The sequence below is a fragment of the Centropristis striata genome, chromosome 5 (assembly GCF_030273125.1).
Source record: "Centropristis striata isolate RG_2023a ecotype Rhode Island chromosome 5, C.striata_1.0, whole genome shotgun sequence".
In the NCBI taxonomy this organism is placed as follows: Eukaryota; Metazoa; Chordata; class Actinopteri; order Perciformes; family Serranidae; genus Centropristis; species Centropristis striata.
Window position 1 is genome coordinate 1694518 of NC_081521.1, and position 19742 is coordinate 1714259.

At 31.5% G+C, this 19742-nt stretch overlaps 1 protein-coding gene across 1 annotated transcript; it reads right to left on the reverse strand.

Annotated features, from left to right (window-relative positions):
- Nucleotides 1-629: 629 nt before the first annotated feature.
- On the reverse strand, nucleotides 630-19649 carry gmeb2 (glucocorticoid modulatory element binding protein 2). The gene is made up of 10 exons (XM_059334152.1): nucleotides 19314-19649; nucleotides 16107-16275; nucleotides 15350-15435; nucleotides 15059-15183; nucleotides 13694-13797; nucleotides 12361-12521; nucleotides 11397-11465; nucleotides 11131-11268; nucleotides 5183-5305; nucleotides 630-2540 (listed from the first exon to the last, which is right to left on the reverse strand). The coding sequence occupies exons 2-10, from the start codon at nucleotides 16244-16246 to the stop codon at nucleotides 1930-1932; spliced, it is 1557 nt and encodes a 518-aa protein (XP_059190135.1). The 5' UTR covers nucleotides 16247-16275; nucleotides 19314-19649; the 3' UTR covers nucleotides 630-1929.
- Nucleotides 19650-19742: the final 93 nt, after the last annotated feature.

Consider the following 19742-nt stretch of genomic DNA (forward strand, 5'->3'; position numbering starts at 1 on the left):
ACAGATAATTTACCTTGACAAGATTTATTAAATTAAGATTATTAAATCTAGAAATAATCATGTTGAACACTTAAAATAAGAAATTAACTCTTAAACTGACTGCAAATTATTTGTTTCTTACCAAGATGAAGAAAACCTTTAGATTTAGAAGTGTTAGATACTTTATCTTGTTTTAAGAGTTAATAGGTCATTCTTCACTAATATTGAGTATTTTTTCTCTAAATACATACATACATATACATATATATATATATATATATATATATATATATATATATATATATATATCTTAATCTTAATTTGCTAAAAGTAAGAAAACAAAATGTAATTGCTTATATTTAGTATATTTCACTTATTTTGGGGCTGTAAAAAGTTACTTTTTAAGTAAAGTGATCTTAAAACCAGCATTTTAGGCTTATTTTAAGCCTTCTAAATGCATCTGTAGACATGATTATTTCTAGATTTAATAATCTTAATTTCATAAATCTTGTCAAGGTAAATTATCTGTCCATGCAGCAAGATCATTTCCCTCAGATTTACTGTTGTATCTGGTTTTTTTTTTAGATAAAAACACCTTTTTACAGTGCAGTAACACAGATTTATATTTACAGTCTGCAATGATTCACACATTCTTTGGAAAAAAAGGAGCATTTATTACCAAACGGAACAACACTTTTAAAACAAACAGCTGTATCAAATATATTAGTTACATATTTACAGTAAAATCACGACTGACACACTAAATGTGTTGTTTAAAGGCTCCACAGTTCTGTCCTACAGAGTCTAACTGCAGTAACTAGCAACATCAAATCAAATAAGGTCAAACTAAATAAACTGCTTTAAAGTTTTTTAATGTTTTTAACTGTCCAGCCAAATGTGTTATAGGTAGGTCAGTGATTTATTTGACCTTTGACCCCAAAAATGTATGAATATGGTGAGTTTTTACCTCAAATATTGGCTCCAGTTGAGAGTTTTAGTTGCATGTAGTTTAAATGTTATTAAAAAAGCATTTTCTACCAACAAAACGTGCTCGTTTCAAGTATTTCTGGTTTATTTTAATGTTACTACAGTCGGGTTTTTTAAGCCACAATTGCTCAAAATAAGTAGATTTGGATTTCCCATTTAAATAAACTTATAATTTCTGTTATTTTTATGTTTAAATTAGTTTATATATCCAAATCAGACTGTGGTAAGTGTAATTCCTGCTTGGTTTTGAGTTGGATTTTGTGGTTTTTATATATAATTATTTCACTGAAATAAAGCAAAATTGAAATGTGAAACTTTGTCACAAGATAAAACAAACATCAAGGAGTTCATTTTTATTTTAGTGATAACTTAATTTTGACCAAAAATGTAGGTTTTGCTGTAAAAGGTTCTAATAGTGATGTTGTTGTTTATATTTAGTTTTCAGTGAAGAAACATTTTCAAATTGAATTTGTTATGAATGTATTTAAAAATGTTTAACAACTCTATTCAGAGATTTGTGTATTTTAGACTAAATATTATGAAGAAATGTTACATTTTAGTCTTAAGTTATATTTATCTCACTTTTTTACCACACTTTATACATCATTTCTGTTATGTTTATGTTTAAATTAGTTTATATATCCAAATCAGACTGTGGTAAGTGTAATTCCTGCTTGGTTTTGAGTTGGATTTTGTGTTTTTTATATCACACTTTATACATCATTTCTGTTATTTTTATGTATTTGTATTATAAGCAGACGGTGGTAAATGCAATTCCTGCTTGGTTTTGAGTTGGATTTTGTGTTTTTTTATATATAATAATTTCACTGAAATAAAGCAAAATTGAAATGTGAAACTTTGTCACAAGATAAAACAAACATGAAGGAGTTCATTTTCAGTTCCGACTCTATTTGGAGCATAAATCTGCAGTGAGACTTTGTGGAACAGAACATCTGCGGCGTCTCAGTGCTGCTCCCCGTCCTCCTCTTTCACCTCCTCTGGCTGACTCTCCTCCTCCTCGCCGTCCTCCTGTGGCGCCTCTCCGGCGGTTGCCGTGGCGTCCACCACGCTGATGCTGCCAATCTGCTGATGGACGCCGCTCTGAGCCGCGGCGAGGCTCTGCAGCGCCGCCGGCAGCGTCACCAGCTGGAACTGAGGCCCGACCACTTTAACGAAGGCGGTGGAGGCCGCGGGGCCGCCGGGGGCCACGGCGCCCTCCTGACCCGCCGCCGTGGACAGCACGGTCAGGTTGGAGGCGTCGGCCGCCAGCTCGGCGCCAGACAGCGAGGAGGTGAGCAGCGTGTAGCCGCCCAGGTTGGAGCTGGCAGGAGCTCCGGCCACCGTCACAACCTTCCCCAGCGGCAGAGCGCTCAGCTGGCTGAGGGGCAGCGTGATCTGGGCCGCGGCGCCGCCCACCGAGGCCGGGCCGGAGACGGCGCGGGTCAGACGGGGTCGTTTGGGGGCCGGGGCGGCGGGGACCGGGGTCAGGGTCATCAGGACGTTGTTCAGGTGCTGCGACTTGCTCTTCAGCTCTTTGGCTCGCTTCCTGTGTTCATCACACTGCTGCTCCAGAGCTGCACACAACAACAACAACAACAACAACAACAACAACAGGATCAGGACAAACGAAGGGAAATCCAAATCTACTTATTTTGAGCAATTGTGGCTTAAAAAACCCGACTGTAGGAACATTAAAATAAACCAGAAATACTTGAAACGAGCACGTTTTGTAGGTAGAAAATGCTTTTTAAATAATATTCAAACTACATGCAACATGATTTGGATATATAAACTAATTTAAACATAAAAATAACAGAAATGATGTATAAAGTGTGGTTAAAAAAAGTGAGATAAATATAAATTAAGACTAAAATGTAACATTTCTTTATAATATTTAGTCTAAAATAGACAAATCTTTGTTTATTCACTGAAAACTAAATTCCTGCTCTCTGTTTATCATCACTATTAGAACCTTTTACAGCAAAACCTACATTTTTGGTCAAAATTGAGTTATAATAACTAAAATAAAAATGAACTCCTTGATGTTTGTTTTATCTTGTGACAAAGTTTCACATTTCAATTTTGCTTTATTTCAGAGAAATAATTATATAAAAAACACAAAATGCAACTCAAAACCAAGCAGGAATTACACTTACCACAGTCTGATTTGGATATATAAACTAATTTAAACATAAAAATAACAGAAATTATGTATAAAGTGTGGTTAAAAAAAGTGAGATAAATATAACTTAAGACTAAAATGTAACATTTCTTCATAATATTTAGTCTAAAATACACAAATCTCTGAATAGAGTTGTTAAACATTTTTAAATACATTCATAACAAATTCAATTTGAAAATGTTTCTTCACTGAAAACTAAATATAAACAACAACATCACTATTAGAACCTTTTACAGCAAAACCTACATTTAGTGTGTCAGTCGTGATTTTACTGTAAATATGTAACTAATATATTTGATACAGCTGTTTGTTTTAAAAGTGTTGTTCCGTTTGGTAATAAATGCTCCTTTTTTTCCAAAGAATGTGTGAATCATTGCAGACTGTAAATATAAATCTGTGTTACTGCACTGTAAAAAGGTGTTTTTATCTAAAAAAAAAACCCAGATCAAACAGTAAATCTGAGGGAAATGATCTTGCTGCATGGACAGATAATTTACCTTGACAAGATTTATTACATTAAGATTATTAAATCTAGAAATAATCATGTCTACAGATGCATTTAGAAGGCTTAAAATAAGCAGAAAATGCTGGTTTTAAGATCACTTTACTTAAAAAGTAACTTTTTACAGCCCCAAAATAAGTGAAATATACTAAAGAGAAGCATAAAATGCTGGTTTTAAGATGAGATAACTTAAAAATTTAACTTTTAACAGCCCCCTAATAAGTGAAATATACTAAATATAAGCAATTACATTTTGTTTTCTTACTTTTAGCAAATTAAGCTGAAGATTAAAATATTTTTTTGTGTATTTAGAGAAAAAATACTCAATATTAGTGAAGAATGACTAAGCTAAAAAGGTGTTTAGTCTAAAACCAGATCAAACAGTAAATCTGAGGGAAATGGTCTTGCTGCATGGACAGATAATTTACCTTGATAAGATTTATTAAATTAAGATTGTTACACTTAGAGCACTTAGAATAACATTTAATTATTATTATTATTATTATTATTATTAAATCTAGAAATAAGCATGTTGAACGCTTAAAATGAGAAATAAACTCTTAAAAGCAGATAAATGATCCAACACTTCTAACTCTAAAGTTGTGTTTTATCTTGGTAAGAGACTAATAATCATCAGTGTAATATTTGTGTGTTGCGGGATGTTATCTGATCTCTTCAACTGTTGAATATGGTGAGTTTTTACCTCAAATATTGGCTCCAGTTGAGAGTTTTAGTTGCATGGAGTTTAAATGTTATTTTAAAAGTATTTTCTATCACCAGTATCTACCCAAAGATACTGAAATGAGAAAAACAACAACTTTTTTTTGGTCTATTTGTGTCTTTTTTTGGTCATTTTGGCTTTTTGTGTCTGTTTTTAGTCATTTTGTGTCTTTTTTTTGGTTATTTTGGCTTTTTGTGTCTGTTTTTAGTCATTTTGTGTCTTTTTTTGGTCATTTTGTGTCTTTTTTTGGTCATTTTGTGTCTTTTTTTGTCATGTTGAATATGGTGAGTTTTTACCTAAAATATTGGCTCCAGTTGAGAGTTTTAGTTGCATGGAGTTTAAATGTTATTTCAAAAGCATTTCTACATCGTTTCAAGTATTTCTGGCTTATTTTAATGTTACTACAGTCGGGCTTTTCGAGCCAAAATTGCTCAAAATAAGAATATTTATATTTATTTCAAGACATCATTGTTTTTCCAGTTTCTAGATATTTTACTTATTAAATAATTCTAACAAAGAAACATTTACTTACTGCACTGGCAGATAACTTGACTTGTTTCAAGCATGTATTTGCTTAATTCTAGTTAGTTATTTCTTGTTTTTTTGTCAGTTTAGTAAAAAAAAAACAGATAAAAACACTAAATCTGAGGGAAATGATCTTGCTGCATGGACAGATTTCTTCAATTAAGCATGTTGAACGCTTAAAATAAGAAATGAACTCTTAAAACCAGATAAATGATCCAACAAACAAGTGTTTTTTATCTTGGTAAGAGACTAATAATGGTCAGTGTAATATTTGTGATAAACTGACCGGCCAGGCTGCGGGTGTACTGCTCTCTGTATCGATCCATCTGACTCTTATGACTCGCCAGAACCTTCTTCACCAGGTCCAACATCCCAAAGTTCTGCACGATGTTGTTCAGCAAGACAGCGTCTGAAACAAACAAACAAACAAACAAACAAACATGTCATGTTCAACATTAAAGGGGATTTCCACCTGTTTTATACATCAGTAGGCGTTCTGAGACAAACGGTCCACAGGAAAACTTCCTCAACTTGTCACCCAGTTGACTGATGGGGTTCATTAATATAATCAGACGGATTAAAAACATATTCTGCAATAGTTGGTGAGCAGATCACTTTAACCCTCTGGAGTCTCCAAAAGCACCAAAGCATGACTGTTTTATCACATCCAGGTGTAAAAAAAGATTCAAAATCACATTTTATGTTGGACTAAAGGACTAAAAAAGACACAAAATGACCAGAAAAAGACACAAAATGACTAAAAAAAGACACAGAATGACAAAAAAAAGACACAAAATGACCAGAAAAAGACACAAAATGACTAAAAAAAGACACAAAATGACCAGAAAAAGACACAAAATGACTAAAAAAAGACACAAAATGACCAGAAAAAGTTACAAAATAACTAAAAAAAACACAATAAAATGACCAGAACAAGACACAAAATGACCAGAAAAAGACACAAAACAACTAAAAAAAGACACAAAATGACCAGAAAAAGACACAAAATGACTAAAAAGACACAAAATGATTAAAACAGACACAAAATGACTAAAAAAAGACAACAAAAGACACAAAATAACTAAAAAAAGATACAAAATGACTAAAAAAAGACACAAAATGACTAAAACAAGACACAAAATTACAAAAAAAAAAGACACAAAATGACCCAAATTGTTCCTCTAAACACAACAGATCAAATCAAACAGAGTCCCACTAGAATAAAACCAGAGTTGATGACAGGATCACACACAATCACAAGATCATGATTATGTTGGTTTTTCTTTGTTTCTTTTTGGTTCTAAATGTTGATCCAGTAAGTCAGAATAAAAAATCTATTATTATTATCAGGTCATATAGGTGAATAATATACCAACATGGTATTTAACCATGTTTTAAGTGGTTTATAGAGGCAGGATGGAAAGATTCAGACATGGAGGAAACAGAACTAAACTATATTTAACAGTGAGCTGGTAGATAAAGAGCTGCAGGGTGAAAGGAAGAGAAGTGTTTGTGTGTCTGTAACTCTGTGTACGGAGTTAGACGCCTCCTAGTGTTCACCACAGGAAATGCACAAAGACGGATAGAAACACCACGGCAGTGAAAAACAACTCTCACACTTCCAATTCATGAATACATTTATACATGTACTTCAGAGACAATAGGTCCAGATAAAAACAGCCAAATTAAACTTGTTTAGTGAATATTTCCACTTTTTTTAGTCATTTTGTGTCTTTTCTGGTCATTTTGTGTCTTTTTTTAGTCATTTTGTGTCTTTTTTTAGTCATTTTGTGTCTTTTTTAGTCATTTTGTGTCTTTTCTGGTCATTTTGTGTCTTTTTTTAGTCATTTTGTGTATTTTTCTGTCATTTTGTGTCTTTTTTTTAGTCATTTTGTGTCTTTTTTTAGTCATTTTGTGTCTTTTTCTGGTCATTTTGTGTCTTTTTTAGTCATTTAGTGTCTTTTTTAGTCATTTTGTGTCTTTTCTGGTCATTTTGTGTCTTTTTTAGTCATTTTGTGTCTTTTTTTAGTCATTTTGTGTCTTTTTCTGGTCATTTTGTGTCTTTTTTAGTCATTTAGTGTCTTTTTTTTAGTCATTTTGTGTCTTTTTCTGGTCATTTTGTGTCTTTTTTAGTCATTTAGTGTCTTTTTTAGTCATTTTGTGTCTTTTTTTTAGTCATTTTGTGTCTTTTTTTAGTCATTTTGTGTCTTTATTAGTCATTTTGTGTCATTTTTAGTCATTTTGTGTCTTTTTTAGTCATTTTGTGTCATTTTCTGGTCATTTTGTGTCTTTTTTAGTCATTTAGTGTCTTTTTTTAGTCATTTTGTGTCTTTTTTAGTCATTTTGTGTCTTTTTTTAGTCATTTTGTGTCTTTTTTAGTCATTTTGTGTCTTTTCTGGTCATTTTGTGTCTTTTTTTAGTCATTTTGTGTATTTTTCTGTCATTTTGTGTCTTTTTTTTAGTCATTTTGTGTCTTTTTTTAGTCATTTTGTGTCTTTTTCTGGTCATTTTGTGTCTTTTTTAGTCATTTAGTGTCTTTTTTTAGTCATTTTGTGTCTTTTCTGGTCATTTTGTGTCTTTTTTAGTCATTTTGTGTCTTTTTTTAGTCATTTTGTGTCTTTTTCTGGTCATTTTGTGTCTTTTTTAGTCATTTAGTGTCTTTTTTTTAGTCATTTTGTGTCTTTTTCTGGTCATTTTGTGTCTTTTTTAGTCATTTAGTGTCTTTTTTAGTCATTTTGTGTCTTTTTTTTAGTCATTTTGTGTCTTTTTTTAGTCATTTTGTGTCTTTATTAGTCATTTTGTGTCATTTTTAGTCATTTTGTGTCTTTTTTAGTCATTTTGTGTCATTTTCTGGTCATTTTGTGTCTTTTTTAGTCATTTAGTGTCTTTTTTTAGTCATTTTGTGTCTTTTCTGGTCATTTTGTGTCTTTTTTAGTCATTTTGTGTCTTTTTTTAGTCATTTTGTGTCTTTTTCTGGTCATTTTGTGTCTTTTTTAGTCATTTAGTGTCTTTTTTTTAGTCATTTTGTGTCTTTTTCTGGTCATTTTGTGTCTTTTTTAGTCATTTAGTGTCTTTTTTAGTCATTTTGTGTCTTTTTTTTAGTCATTTTGTGTCTTTTTTTAGTCATTTTGTGTCTTTATTAGTCATTTTGTGTCATTTTTAGTCATTTTGTGTCTTTTTTAGTCATTTTGTGTCATTTTTTTAGTAATTTTGTGTCATTTTTAGTCATTTAGTATCTTTTTTAGTAATTTTGTGTCTTTTTCTGGTCATTTTGTGTCTTTTTTTAGTCATTTTTTTTAGTCATTGTTTTTTAAAAAGATAATCAGTGTTACAGATTAGCTTCATAGGTTTGAAAGTTGTCACTCATTTATCTGCACCGTTTTCACTTTTTTTTTTCATTTTCAAACAGGTTTCAGAGCTGCACTGTGTTTTTTAAGAGGATTCTGCTGAGGGCTACCCTCTTTGAAAAACAAAGATAATCCTCTTATAAATATATGCTTTTCAAAAACCAAAGTGTACATTATAACATATAGTCACTATACACTTTATGTGTTTTTTATGCACCTGTTCACTCCACCTTATTTGTTTCACAGCACCTATATCTTTATACTGTATATTTATATTTTAATCTGCACTAGAATCCATACTCCTACTTTAGATATTTTTATTTTTATTGCATTTTATAGCTTGAAGTATGTCTAGGTTGTTCTATTTATTTCATTGTGTTGTTATTGTCTCTTATCCATCTATTATATACAGACAATATGTATATTTCCCAATTCTAGCTGGCAATAAAGCAGTAAAGGTGTAACATTAATTTGGGGAATAGACACTTAAAATAGATCCTGATAGTTCAGTTCACATTAGAAGTTTTTTTCTTTTGGCTAGGGTTAGGCTTATTTCCAAAAAAAAAACAACATTACTTAATTTGACAATGTGTTGAACTATGTGAACTAGTTAACCTAAACAGTCAAACAGACTACTGAACATATAATTAATGATAGAAACCTTCCTGAAGGATATTTACATCAGCTGGTGGAGGAATAAAGCTCAGAGAATCAATAACGGCAAAAAACATGAAGCTGAACAAGTATTTTCTTCTTCTATCTATCAATAGTATCTTAATTATCTTGTTTAGAGTATAATTTACCTACATTACCTACAGCATAGCTTCATGTGCCTATTTAATGATCTTATTGTGTAAAGACTTGTTTTTAGGATTGACATTGTGAGCTTTTTCATGCTTTTCAATCTATTCAACTGTTGAATATGGTGAGTTTTTACCTCAAATATTGGCTCCAGTTGAGAGTTTTAGTTGCATGGAGTTTAAATGTTATTTCAAAAGCATTTTCTACCTCGTTTCAAGTATTTCTGGCTTATTTTAATGTTACTACAGTCTGGCTTTTCAAGCCATAATTGCTCAAAATAAGAATATTTGGATTTATTTCAAGACATCGTTGGTTTTTCCAGTGCCGAGATATTTTTTACTTATTTAAAGAATTCTTAGAAAGAAACATTTATTCATTTTTTATCATTTAAACATTTTTTCCAGCATGTATTTACTTAATTCAACTTATTTATTTGTTATTTTCTGTCAGTTGCCCACCTCTTTTCTCTTGCCTTAAATTAAAGTTGTTGTTTTTTTTTTGTTTTGTTTTTTCCTCCGGCAAGTTCTCGGGAATAGTGTCCCCTAGTAATCCCACAGTGCTTTTAAAATGATCCCATCTTCTTTTAATTTATTTTAAATTTAATTTTGTTTCTTTCTTTTTTACCTTTGCCAATTCTGCATTTTATTGCATTTTTTGCACTTTTATATGAAGCACTTTGGTGCGGCTCAGTCGTCTGTAAATGCGATATAGAAATAAATTTGACTTTGAGTTGGTTTTTGTAGTGTAACTGCCCATTTAACGTCTTTATCTCTCTGTTTAGGTCAGGAGGAAGGTACCAGATCCATCAGTAAGAGCTGAGAAACTACACTTATTATCATCAACTGAGCTTTAGTGAACAAAGAAATCCTGATTGACTGGAACTCTTCCTCCTCTTCAACCAGCTGAGTCATCAATGGAGGTAAAATCAGCCTTTTATCTGTAGACGGATCAATCAGCATCAGTTCACTGAGCTCACTTTTCCACCAGTAGGGCTGGGCCATACATATATATACAAAAATATATAGGTATATTATTAAATGTGATATGGAATTAGACCATATCACATATTTTGATATAGTTCAAGTTCTTTTTCTTTCTTTCTTTACATTGTGTTTTATGCTTTTATCCTTTTTTCTGCTGAGTTTGTTTCTATTTTGAAGCAATCAGGTTTGTTTTTCACTGCTTTTTTTATTTTCTAATGATTACGAGGAAAAAAATGGTCATAATGTGAATTGATTTGAAAGTTGTTTTTATTTTCACTCAACCCTCTGAAATCTTCGGCTATTGTGTCCATTAAAAAATCTGTTAAAAGATCTGTTAAAAATCCATCCTGCCCAGGGACTACAGGTGAAAATTAGCTATTTAGCTAACCCTTGTATAGAAGCTATTCTATGCATGGTCCCTGTCAAACAAAACCAATAAATAAATAAAAAAAAATAAAAATCTGTTAAAAAATCTGTTAAAAGACCTTCACCATGCCATGTCGGTATCAGTTTTGGCAGCGTTACCTCACCTTTATGTCCTAATAATTAATTTTTAACTTTGACTTACTTGATAAAAAATTTGAACCCAAAACAAACAAAGGAAAACATAAAATCTGATCTTGAAAATTATGTTTTACACACAGAAATGTACAGGTTGCAAATATAACATATAACAGGTAAAATGAGGATAATATCTAGTGGAGCACACTTTGTGCATCACATTTTTACACAACTATGTCATGTCATGTCACCCTCATAACTACCTCACTTCTGGCATTTACGTACATTTATTGAGGGTTTAATCTGTCTTTTATAACACTTATAAGGAAGTGTTTTGTCCTAAACCTAGATCAGTAGTTTTGTAGCCTTCTTTTTTCTTTTTTTTTTTACCACCAACCGTATGTATATGTAGATTGTATATGTAGATTGTATATGTAGATTGACATGTGGACTATTTTTAGACCTCTTCTGTCGTTTGGGTTGGAGATGTTGTTGCAGTGTTCATTTCAGAGCATCAGTATAAATAAGGGGACTTTTAGTTTTTGTTGTTGTTGTTGTTGTTGTTGTTGTTGTTGCCTGTATGTGTGTGTGTTTGTTCTGACCTTTAACCTGAAGTGGAGGGTCACACACTCTCTCCTGCAGCCCCTTCAGCACCTCCTGCAGCTCCGTCTGGAAGTCCTCCACCACCTCCTCCAGGAGGCCCGCCTCCTTCACCGTCCGCCAGAACGCCACAGAGTCCTCTACACACACACACACACACAGACACACACACACAGACACACACACAGACACACACACACACACACACAGTGAATACACCAGCCCACTGAGCCAGTGTCCTCCATGTGGTGAGTGTTTCAGGTTTTACCTCCGATGGCTGTGACCCACTCTGATGTTTCCTCCGTCCCGTCAGGAAACGAGGTCGCTGCTCCGTTCACTACAACACACACAGGAAACACATTTTCTATTGATTTCTATTTTTTTTTTAAGAGTCTCAACTCTTTTGAAAAACACATAAAAAATGTTGTTGAAATATATTAGACATGTGTTTACATATTTTGGGATTTATGGATGGAGTTATAGAGTATATATAGTATATAAAGTAATATATAATCTATTACATTTTTGAACCATGAAGACATATAAAAATCATAATGATAATAATAATAAAATAATAAAAATAAAAATAATTTAATAATAATAATTTAAAAAATCATAATAATAAAATAATTAAAAAATCTTAATTATAAAATAATTTAAAAATCATAATAATAATAATAATTTAAAAAATCATAATAATAATAAAATAATAAAAAGAATTTAAAAGAATAATAATAATTTAAAAGATCATAATAATAATAAAATAATAAAAAAATCATAACTATAAAAATAATTTAAAAATAATAATAATTTAAAAAATCATTATAATAATCATAATAATAAAAATAATTTAAAATAATAATAATAACTAAAAAATCATAATAATTTAAAAAATCATAAGAAAATAATAAAAATAATTTAAAAGAATAATGATAATAATAAAATAATTAAAATAATTAAAAAATCATAACTATAAAAATAATTAAATAATAATAATAATAATTTAAAAAATCATTATAATAATGATAATAAAAATAATTTAAAATAATAATAATTAAAAAAAATAAAATAATAATAATAAAAATAATTTATTAATAATAATAATAATAATAATAATTAAAGAAAAATAATAATACAAAAAGGGCAAATAAATGCACATTTCTATAGGTCACTAATTTAAGACCCAGAGAAGGATCCTGGTCTAGTGTGACGGCTGAGACTGAGGAACTCACAGTCAGCTGATGAGGGCGTGGCAGGAAACAGCTCAGCAGACTGATCGCTGCTGCTGATGGACACTTTGGTTCCCACGAGGTCGATCTTGGTGCTGCGGCAGGTGTTGGAGCAGACCTTGGTATGCTGGTAGAAGTCCAGCTCACCTGAGTCCATGATCTTCCTGTCCAATGGAAGACAGTAAAAACCATAAACACACATTATCAGGACACGCTGCTGGTCGAGATGGAGGAGATGGAATCTAACTGGTTTACAGAATCATAGATATCTATCGTAAATGCTGATCCTCTACAGCTGAGGAGTCAAACTGATCCATGAAGTGTGTAAAAAATGTGTAAAAAAAAACATACGGAAATAATATTTTGAGAAAAAAAGTTTACGAGATAAAAGTGGCAAATCTACAAGAAAAAAATGTGCAGATTTATGAGATTTAAAGTGGTGAATCTGGGAGAAAAATGTTGTTTTTTTCCCACTTTTTTCTCGTAAATTTGCCACTTTAAATCTCTTAAATCTGTGACTTTTTTTCTTGTAGATTTGCTACTTTAATCTAGTAAATGTGCAACATTTTTCTCGAAATTTTACCAGAATCATAGATATCTATTGTAAATGCTGATCCTCTACAGCTGAGGAGTCAAACTGATCCATGAAGTGTGTAAAAAATGTGTAAAAAAAACATACGGAAATAAGATTTTGAGAAAAAGTTTACGAGATTAAAGTGGCAAATCTACAAGAAAAAAATGTGCAGATTTATGAGATTTAAAGTGGTGAATCTGGGAGAAAAAAAGTTGTTCTTTTTTACCACTTTTTTCTCGTAAATTTGCCACTTTAAATCTCTTAAATCTGCGACTTTTTTCGCGCAGATTTGCCACTTTAAATCTCTTAAATCTGCGACTTTTTTTCTTGTAGATTTGCCACTTTAATCTCGTAAATTTGCAACATTTTTCTCGAAGAACTGATCCATGAAGTGTGTAAAAAATGTTAAAAAAAAAGCATACGGAAATAATATTTTGAAGAAAAAGTTTACGAGATTAAAGTGGCAAATCTACAAGAAAAAAATGAGCAGATTTTTGAGATTTAAAGTGGTGAATCTGGGAGAAAAAAGTTGTTCTTTTTTTCTACTTTTTTTCTCTCGTAAATCTGCAACATTTTTCGTACAGATTTGCCACTTTAAATCTCTTAAATCTGTGACTTTTTTTCTTGTAGATTTGCCACTTTAATCTCGTAAATTTGCAACTTTTTTCTCGCAATTTTACCTGAAGTTACCAAATATAGTTCTTCGCCTGATAAAGGGTTAAAGTAAATATATGTGAGTGTAGCGCTGTGGTGAGTCCAGACCTGAGCATGGTGCCGTTGAGGCGGATGGCTCTCTTCCAGTCCTTCAGAGTGGATTTTCCCGCTAAACACACAAACTCCTTTGGGCTGATGAGCTGCTCATTGAACTGAACAGAGAGGGAAGAAAAACTGTCGGTCAGGAACAAGGTTGTAATAGTTTTGGATTTTTTATTAGTTTTAGTTTTAATTTCGTTGTGATTTTTTGTTTTCAAATTCAGTTAGTTTTAATTAGTTTTTAGAGTGAGTTTGCTAGTTTTGATTAGTTTTTATTTTTTGGGAAAATGCTTAATTTTAGTTTAGTTTTTATAAGTTTTAGTTGTTTTGTAATGGGGTATTTGTTGGGTGCAAGATTTTTTTTAAAAGTCACAATAAATGTTGCCTTTTTGTCACTTTTTTTCTTGTAAATTTGTTACTTTTTCCCCATAAATGTCACTTTTTTTCTCTTAAATTTGACTTTTTTTTTTTTTTTTAAAATCACTTTTTTTCTTGCATATTTGTGACTTTTTTCTAGTAAATTTGTCACTTTTTCTCATTAAATTTGACAATTTTTCTTGTAAATTTGACAATTTTTCTCTTTAAATTTGACTATTTTTCTTGTAAATTTGACAATTTTTCTCTTTAAATTTGTCATTTTTTTTCTCTTAAATTTGACAATTTTTTTCTTGTAAATTTGTCACTTTTCCCCCATAAATTTGTCACTTTTTCTTGTAAATTTGACAATTTTTCTCTTTAAATTTGTCACTTTTTTTCCCTTAAATTTGACAATTTTTTCTCTAAATGTGTCACTTTTTTCTTGCATATTTGTGACTTTTTTCTTGTAAATTTGTGACTTTTTCGAGTAAATTTGTCACTTTTTTTCTCATAAATTTGTGATTTAAAAAAAAAATTAGTTGTAGTTGTTTTGTAATGGGGTATTTGTTGGGTCCAGATTCAATAAGGTCACAATAAATGTTTCCTTTATTTCCTTTGTCTGATCCATCTCAGCCCCAATAAGTTTATTAAGTCATAAAACCAGATAGATGAAATAGATTTCATATCAACCAAAAAGGTTTACGGATGAAAAAAGTTGACAAAGACGAAAACGAAGGACATTTTCACTATAATTTTAGTTAGTTTTAGTTAGTTTAGTAACCACAAAATACAGTTTCACTTAGTTATCGTTTTTTAAAAAAACTTGTTTTTATTTTTATTTCAGTTAACGAAAATGTTTTTTCAATTCTAGTTTTAGTTATTTCGTTAAGTTTTCGTTAACTATAACAACGTTGATGAGGAGCAGCTGATGATCCACTGAATACTAAACATCACTTATTTCTCCTTCAGAGTTTTTGGAAATGAGATTTGACTGTTTGACTGTTTGGCGGTGAATACCTGGACACACTTGACGTTGATCCCGGGACAGACGAACTTCTTCCAGACCAGCGTGGCTTTGGCGTCTCCACATGTGATCGGATAGAAGACGTCAGCCTCCACGTCCACTTCTTCAGTCAACTTCACTGCAGAGACAAACACAGCGTCGTCATATGAACATGGAAAAGGTTTTTATTTGACAAAAGGAGGAAAAAAAAAGCAGAAAGTGCACCACAGTGGCTAAAAATGATGCGATCTACTGATCAGCTGCTACTGAACAAAGTAATAAATAAAGTTTATCAGTCAGGTTACCGATGACGGCTTCTTCCCTCGACAGAGAATCTGCTGAACCGGCTTCAGCTTCTGTTTCCACTGGAGCTGCTGTCAGGAGATCCTGCCTGGAAAACCACATGGACAAACAATCTCTCACACACTTTCTGTTCACTCTGATCCATGTGTGTAAGTGTGTGTGTGTGTGTGTGTGTGTTCTTGTACTTCCTACATAGTGAGGACCGGAACACGTTTCTAACCAACAGAGTGAGGACATTTCGGCCGGTCCTCACTTCTTTAAAGGCTTTTTTCAGATTTCAGACTTTGTTTTAAGGGTTAAAGGTTACATGATAATGATAATTAACTGAAACTGTATTTTGTGGTTACAAAACTAACTAAAATTATAGTGAAAATGTCCTTCGTTTTCGTCTTTGTCAACTTTTTTTCATACATAATGAAGAAAAGGAAATAAAGGCAAAATTTACTGTGACCTCTTTTATTTTATTTATTATTTTTTTCCCACCCAACAAATACCCCATTACAAAAAACTAACACTAACACTAAAGTATTTTTTTTTTAAATACTACACTTAAACTAGCAAACTCACTCTAAAAACTCATTAAAACTAACTGAATTTGAAAACAAAAATTCACAACAAAATGAAAACTAAAACTAGTGAAAAAATCAAAACTATTATAACCTTGCAAGAGAATTCACTGTTACAATGAGGGTCCTCACAAAGATAGAAGTACAAGAATGTGTGTGTGTGTGTGTGTGTGTGTGTGTGTGTGTGTGTTACCCTGGTTGGGGGGTCAGCTCTGCAGTCACCAGTACAGCTTTCTCCTCCTCTGTGACGGGGGGGAGCTCCTCCCCCACTGACTCAGGTATCGTCACTATGACGACCTCACTCATCTCCTGCAGACCGTCTGAAGACGCCATGAGGAGCAGCTGGAGCGTCACCACCGTTACTATGACAACGGAGAGGGAACCCCATGGTTATCTATATGTTTTATTATCATAGTGAGGGGTTTACCTCATTACATTCATTACAAACTGTATACAGCTTTGTCTGATTTAATGTGTCTCTTTAAATAAAGAATTGGAGGAGCAATACTGCCCTACAGAGTCTAACTGCAGTAACTACAATTTTGGTTGAAATTGTAGTTTTAATTGAACTCCTTGATGTCTGTTTTATAATGTTAAAATTGCAGTAACTACAAAATCCAACTCAAAACCAAAGTAGACAGCGGTAAGTTCACTTTAGGTAGGTCTGCTTTGGATATATATATATATATATATATATATATATATATATATATATACAGTACAGGCCAAAAGTTTGGACACACCTTCTCATTCAATGCGTTTCCTTTATTTTCATGACTATTTACATTGTAGATTCATCAAAACTATTAATGAACACATGTGGAATTATGTACTTAACAAAAAAGTGTGAAATAACTGAAAACATGTCTTATATTCTAGTAAGCAAAGGGTGGTTACTTTGAGGAATCTAAAATACAAGACATGTTTTCAGTTATTTCACACTTTTTTTGTTAAGTACATAATTCCATATGTGTTCATTCATAGTTTTGATGCCTTCAGTGAGAATCTACAATGTAAATAGTCATGAAAATAAAGAAAAACGCATTGAATGAGAAGGTGTGTGTCCAAACTTTTGGCCTGTACTGTATATATATATATATATATATACACACAGACACAAATTTAAGCATAAAACCAAAGCAGACTGTCTGATTTGACTGTGATACAGTGTAGTCTTGTATTTCTTCGTTGTGTTGAAAAGTGAGGACAAGAATAATAGAAATTATTATTATATTATAATTATTATTATATTATAATTATTATTACGTTTATTTGATAGGGAAATTATTATCTAGATAGTTAAGTTAAAAAAAAGATTAAATCATATTAAGACTAAAATATAACATTACTTTATGATATTAAGTCTAAAATACACAAATTTTTGAATTGTTAACCAAGCTGAAAGAAGACAACATCATAGTTCCTGCTCTCTGTTTATCATCACTATTAGAACCTTTTACAGCAAAACCAGAGTGCAGTAACTACAGTTTTGGGGTCAAAGGTCAAATAAATCATCATGATATTTTAGCATAAAAATGACATCATCAATACATGTAGAAATAAAAGTCATATCACTGATCTACCTAAAAAACATTTGGCTGAACAGTTAAAAAACGCTAAAAAACTTTAAAGGATTTTTTTTTTTTCAGTTTAACCCTTTGTGTTACTGTAGTTAGACTGTTCAGTGCAGAATATCATGAACCATCGGGACATGAATAACTGGGATTGTTTCTCTTGGTAATGACATCCAACTCAAACACTGAACACCAGCTGCTAACGTTAACTAACAACAGGAGGGAAAACTAGATATATATATATATAAGGCTGCATGAGAGAACAAGATCATCTCAATAAATCAGAATATGATGAAAAGTCAATTTCCAGTAGTTCAAGTCAACCAAGTATTGAGTCATATAGATGACAAACCGCCGTTTATAATTGTTTGTTTTGTTTTTTTCAGTTTTTCTTCTTTTTTTTTTGCTTCTCTTTCTGTTCCTCAATGAAACAATTCATTGAATAAGCAAACAATTAAACATGAATATCTTATTTATTTATTCTTTTGGCACTGCCTCTTGTTAAAAAAAATGCATAAATATGGCAGGATGAATTGAATATGTGGTGAAGCTGTTAATATTTGTAATTTCATAACATGCAATAAAGTAATAATTAAAAAAAAGATGACAAACTGTTCAGAGGACAACATTTACATATTAAACACACTTTTTAAAATTGGTCTTTTGTAATATTAAACATATTTTGAGACAGTGAATTTTATGTCTTCATTAACTGTAAGCCATAATCATTATAATTAGAATAAATTAAATGAATGAAGACATGAAATGTTTCATTCTGTGTGTAATGGATCTATAGAATGTGTCGTTTCACCTTTTTTAATTGAATTACTGACATAAATAAACTTTTCTATCATATATATTTATTGAGATGCACCTTTACAACCTGCATGTGGTGGTTTTTATTTGTCTGAACTGGAGCTGCAACAATTATTTGACTATTTTGATAATCCAATAATTGGTTTGAGCAGTTTTTTTTAAAGACAATAAGTCAAAATTCTCTGATTTCAGCTTCTTCAATGTGAATATTTCTGGTTTCTTTGTTCCTTTATGACAATAAACTGAATATCTCTTTGGTTTGTGGACAAAACAAGAGATTTGAGGACGTCATCTTGTGGTTGGGAAACACTCATTGATATTTTATACATTTTATTCACCAAACAACTAATCGATTAATCGTTTAAATAATCGATAATGAAAATAATCGTTAGTTGCAGCCCTAAAAACACAAAAAAAACCCCACAAAATTACAAAAACACATTTTTTTTAAACAAAAAATCCACATAAAACCCACTTAAAACACAAAAAACACACCGATTTTTTTGTTTGTTTTGTTTTTACAAAAACCACTCAAAAAAATTACAAAAAACACACATAAAACAAGCAAAAATGACAAAAAAAACCTGACATAAAAACACACGAAAAACTAGAGCTGCAACAATTATTCGATTAATCGAACAATAATCGATTATTGAATTAATCGTCAACTATTTTGATAATCTAATAATTGGTTTGAGCAGTTTTTTTTAAAGACAATAAGTCCAAATTCTCTGATTTCAGCTTCTTCAATGTGAATATTTCTGGTTTCTTTGTTCCTTTATGACAATAAACTGAATATCTCTTTGGTTTGTGGACAAAACAAGAGATTTGAGGACTTGATTGATTGATTATATGATTGATGATTGATTGATATTGATTTTATTGACCAAAATAATGAAAAATAATCTTTAGTTGCAGCCCAATTCAAGAGCAGTTTAAAGTTGAACGTTAGAGGTTTTGAATGCATCTTATAAACGTATTGCACATGAGAGATATTAAAATAATCTCACCTTCTGCTGATTATTAATCAGTCTTTGGTTGATGAAAGTCTCTTTATCTGGAGGTTTAGAGGCTGAAGATGCTGGATGCTAGCTAACATTAGCTTTATTAGCTTTATCTGAAGCTGTTTCTGATAGATATCGACGGTTAAAGGAGAGAGAAGATCAATAACACCTTTAACTATCAGCTGAATCCTTCATATGTCAAACAAAGAACAGCAAAGAGACATAAATTATACTTTATCTCCTCTAATATCATCTACCTACATTAATGTTGTTGTTCTTCTTCTTCTTTGGTGTTTCTTCCGCTTCTTCTTCTTCGGTGTTTATTGGCAGTTGGCTTCCTTTGTGTTGCATGTACCGCCACCTGCTGGACCAAACGTCTCTCATACTGGACCTGGCAGCGCCCCTACTGGACGGATGTAGAACTGCACCTAAATC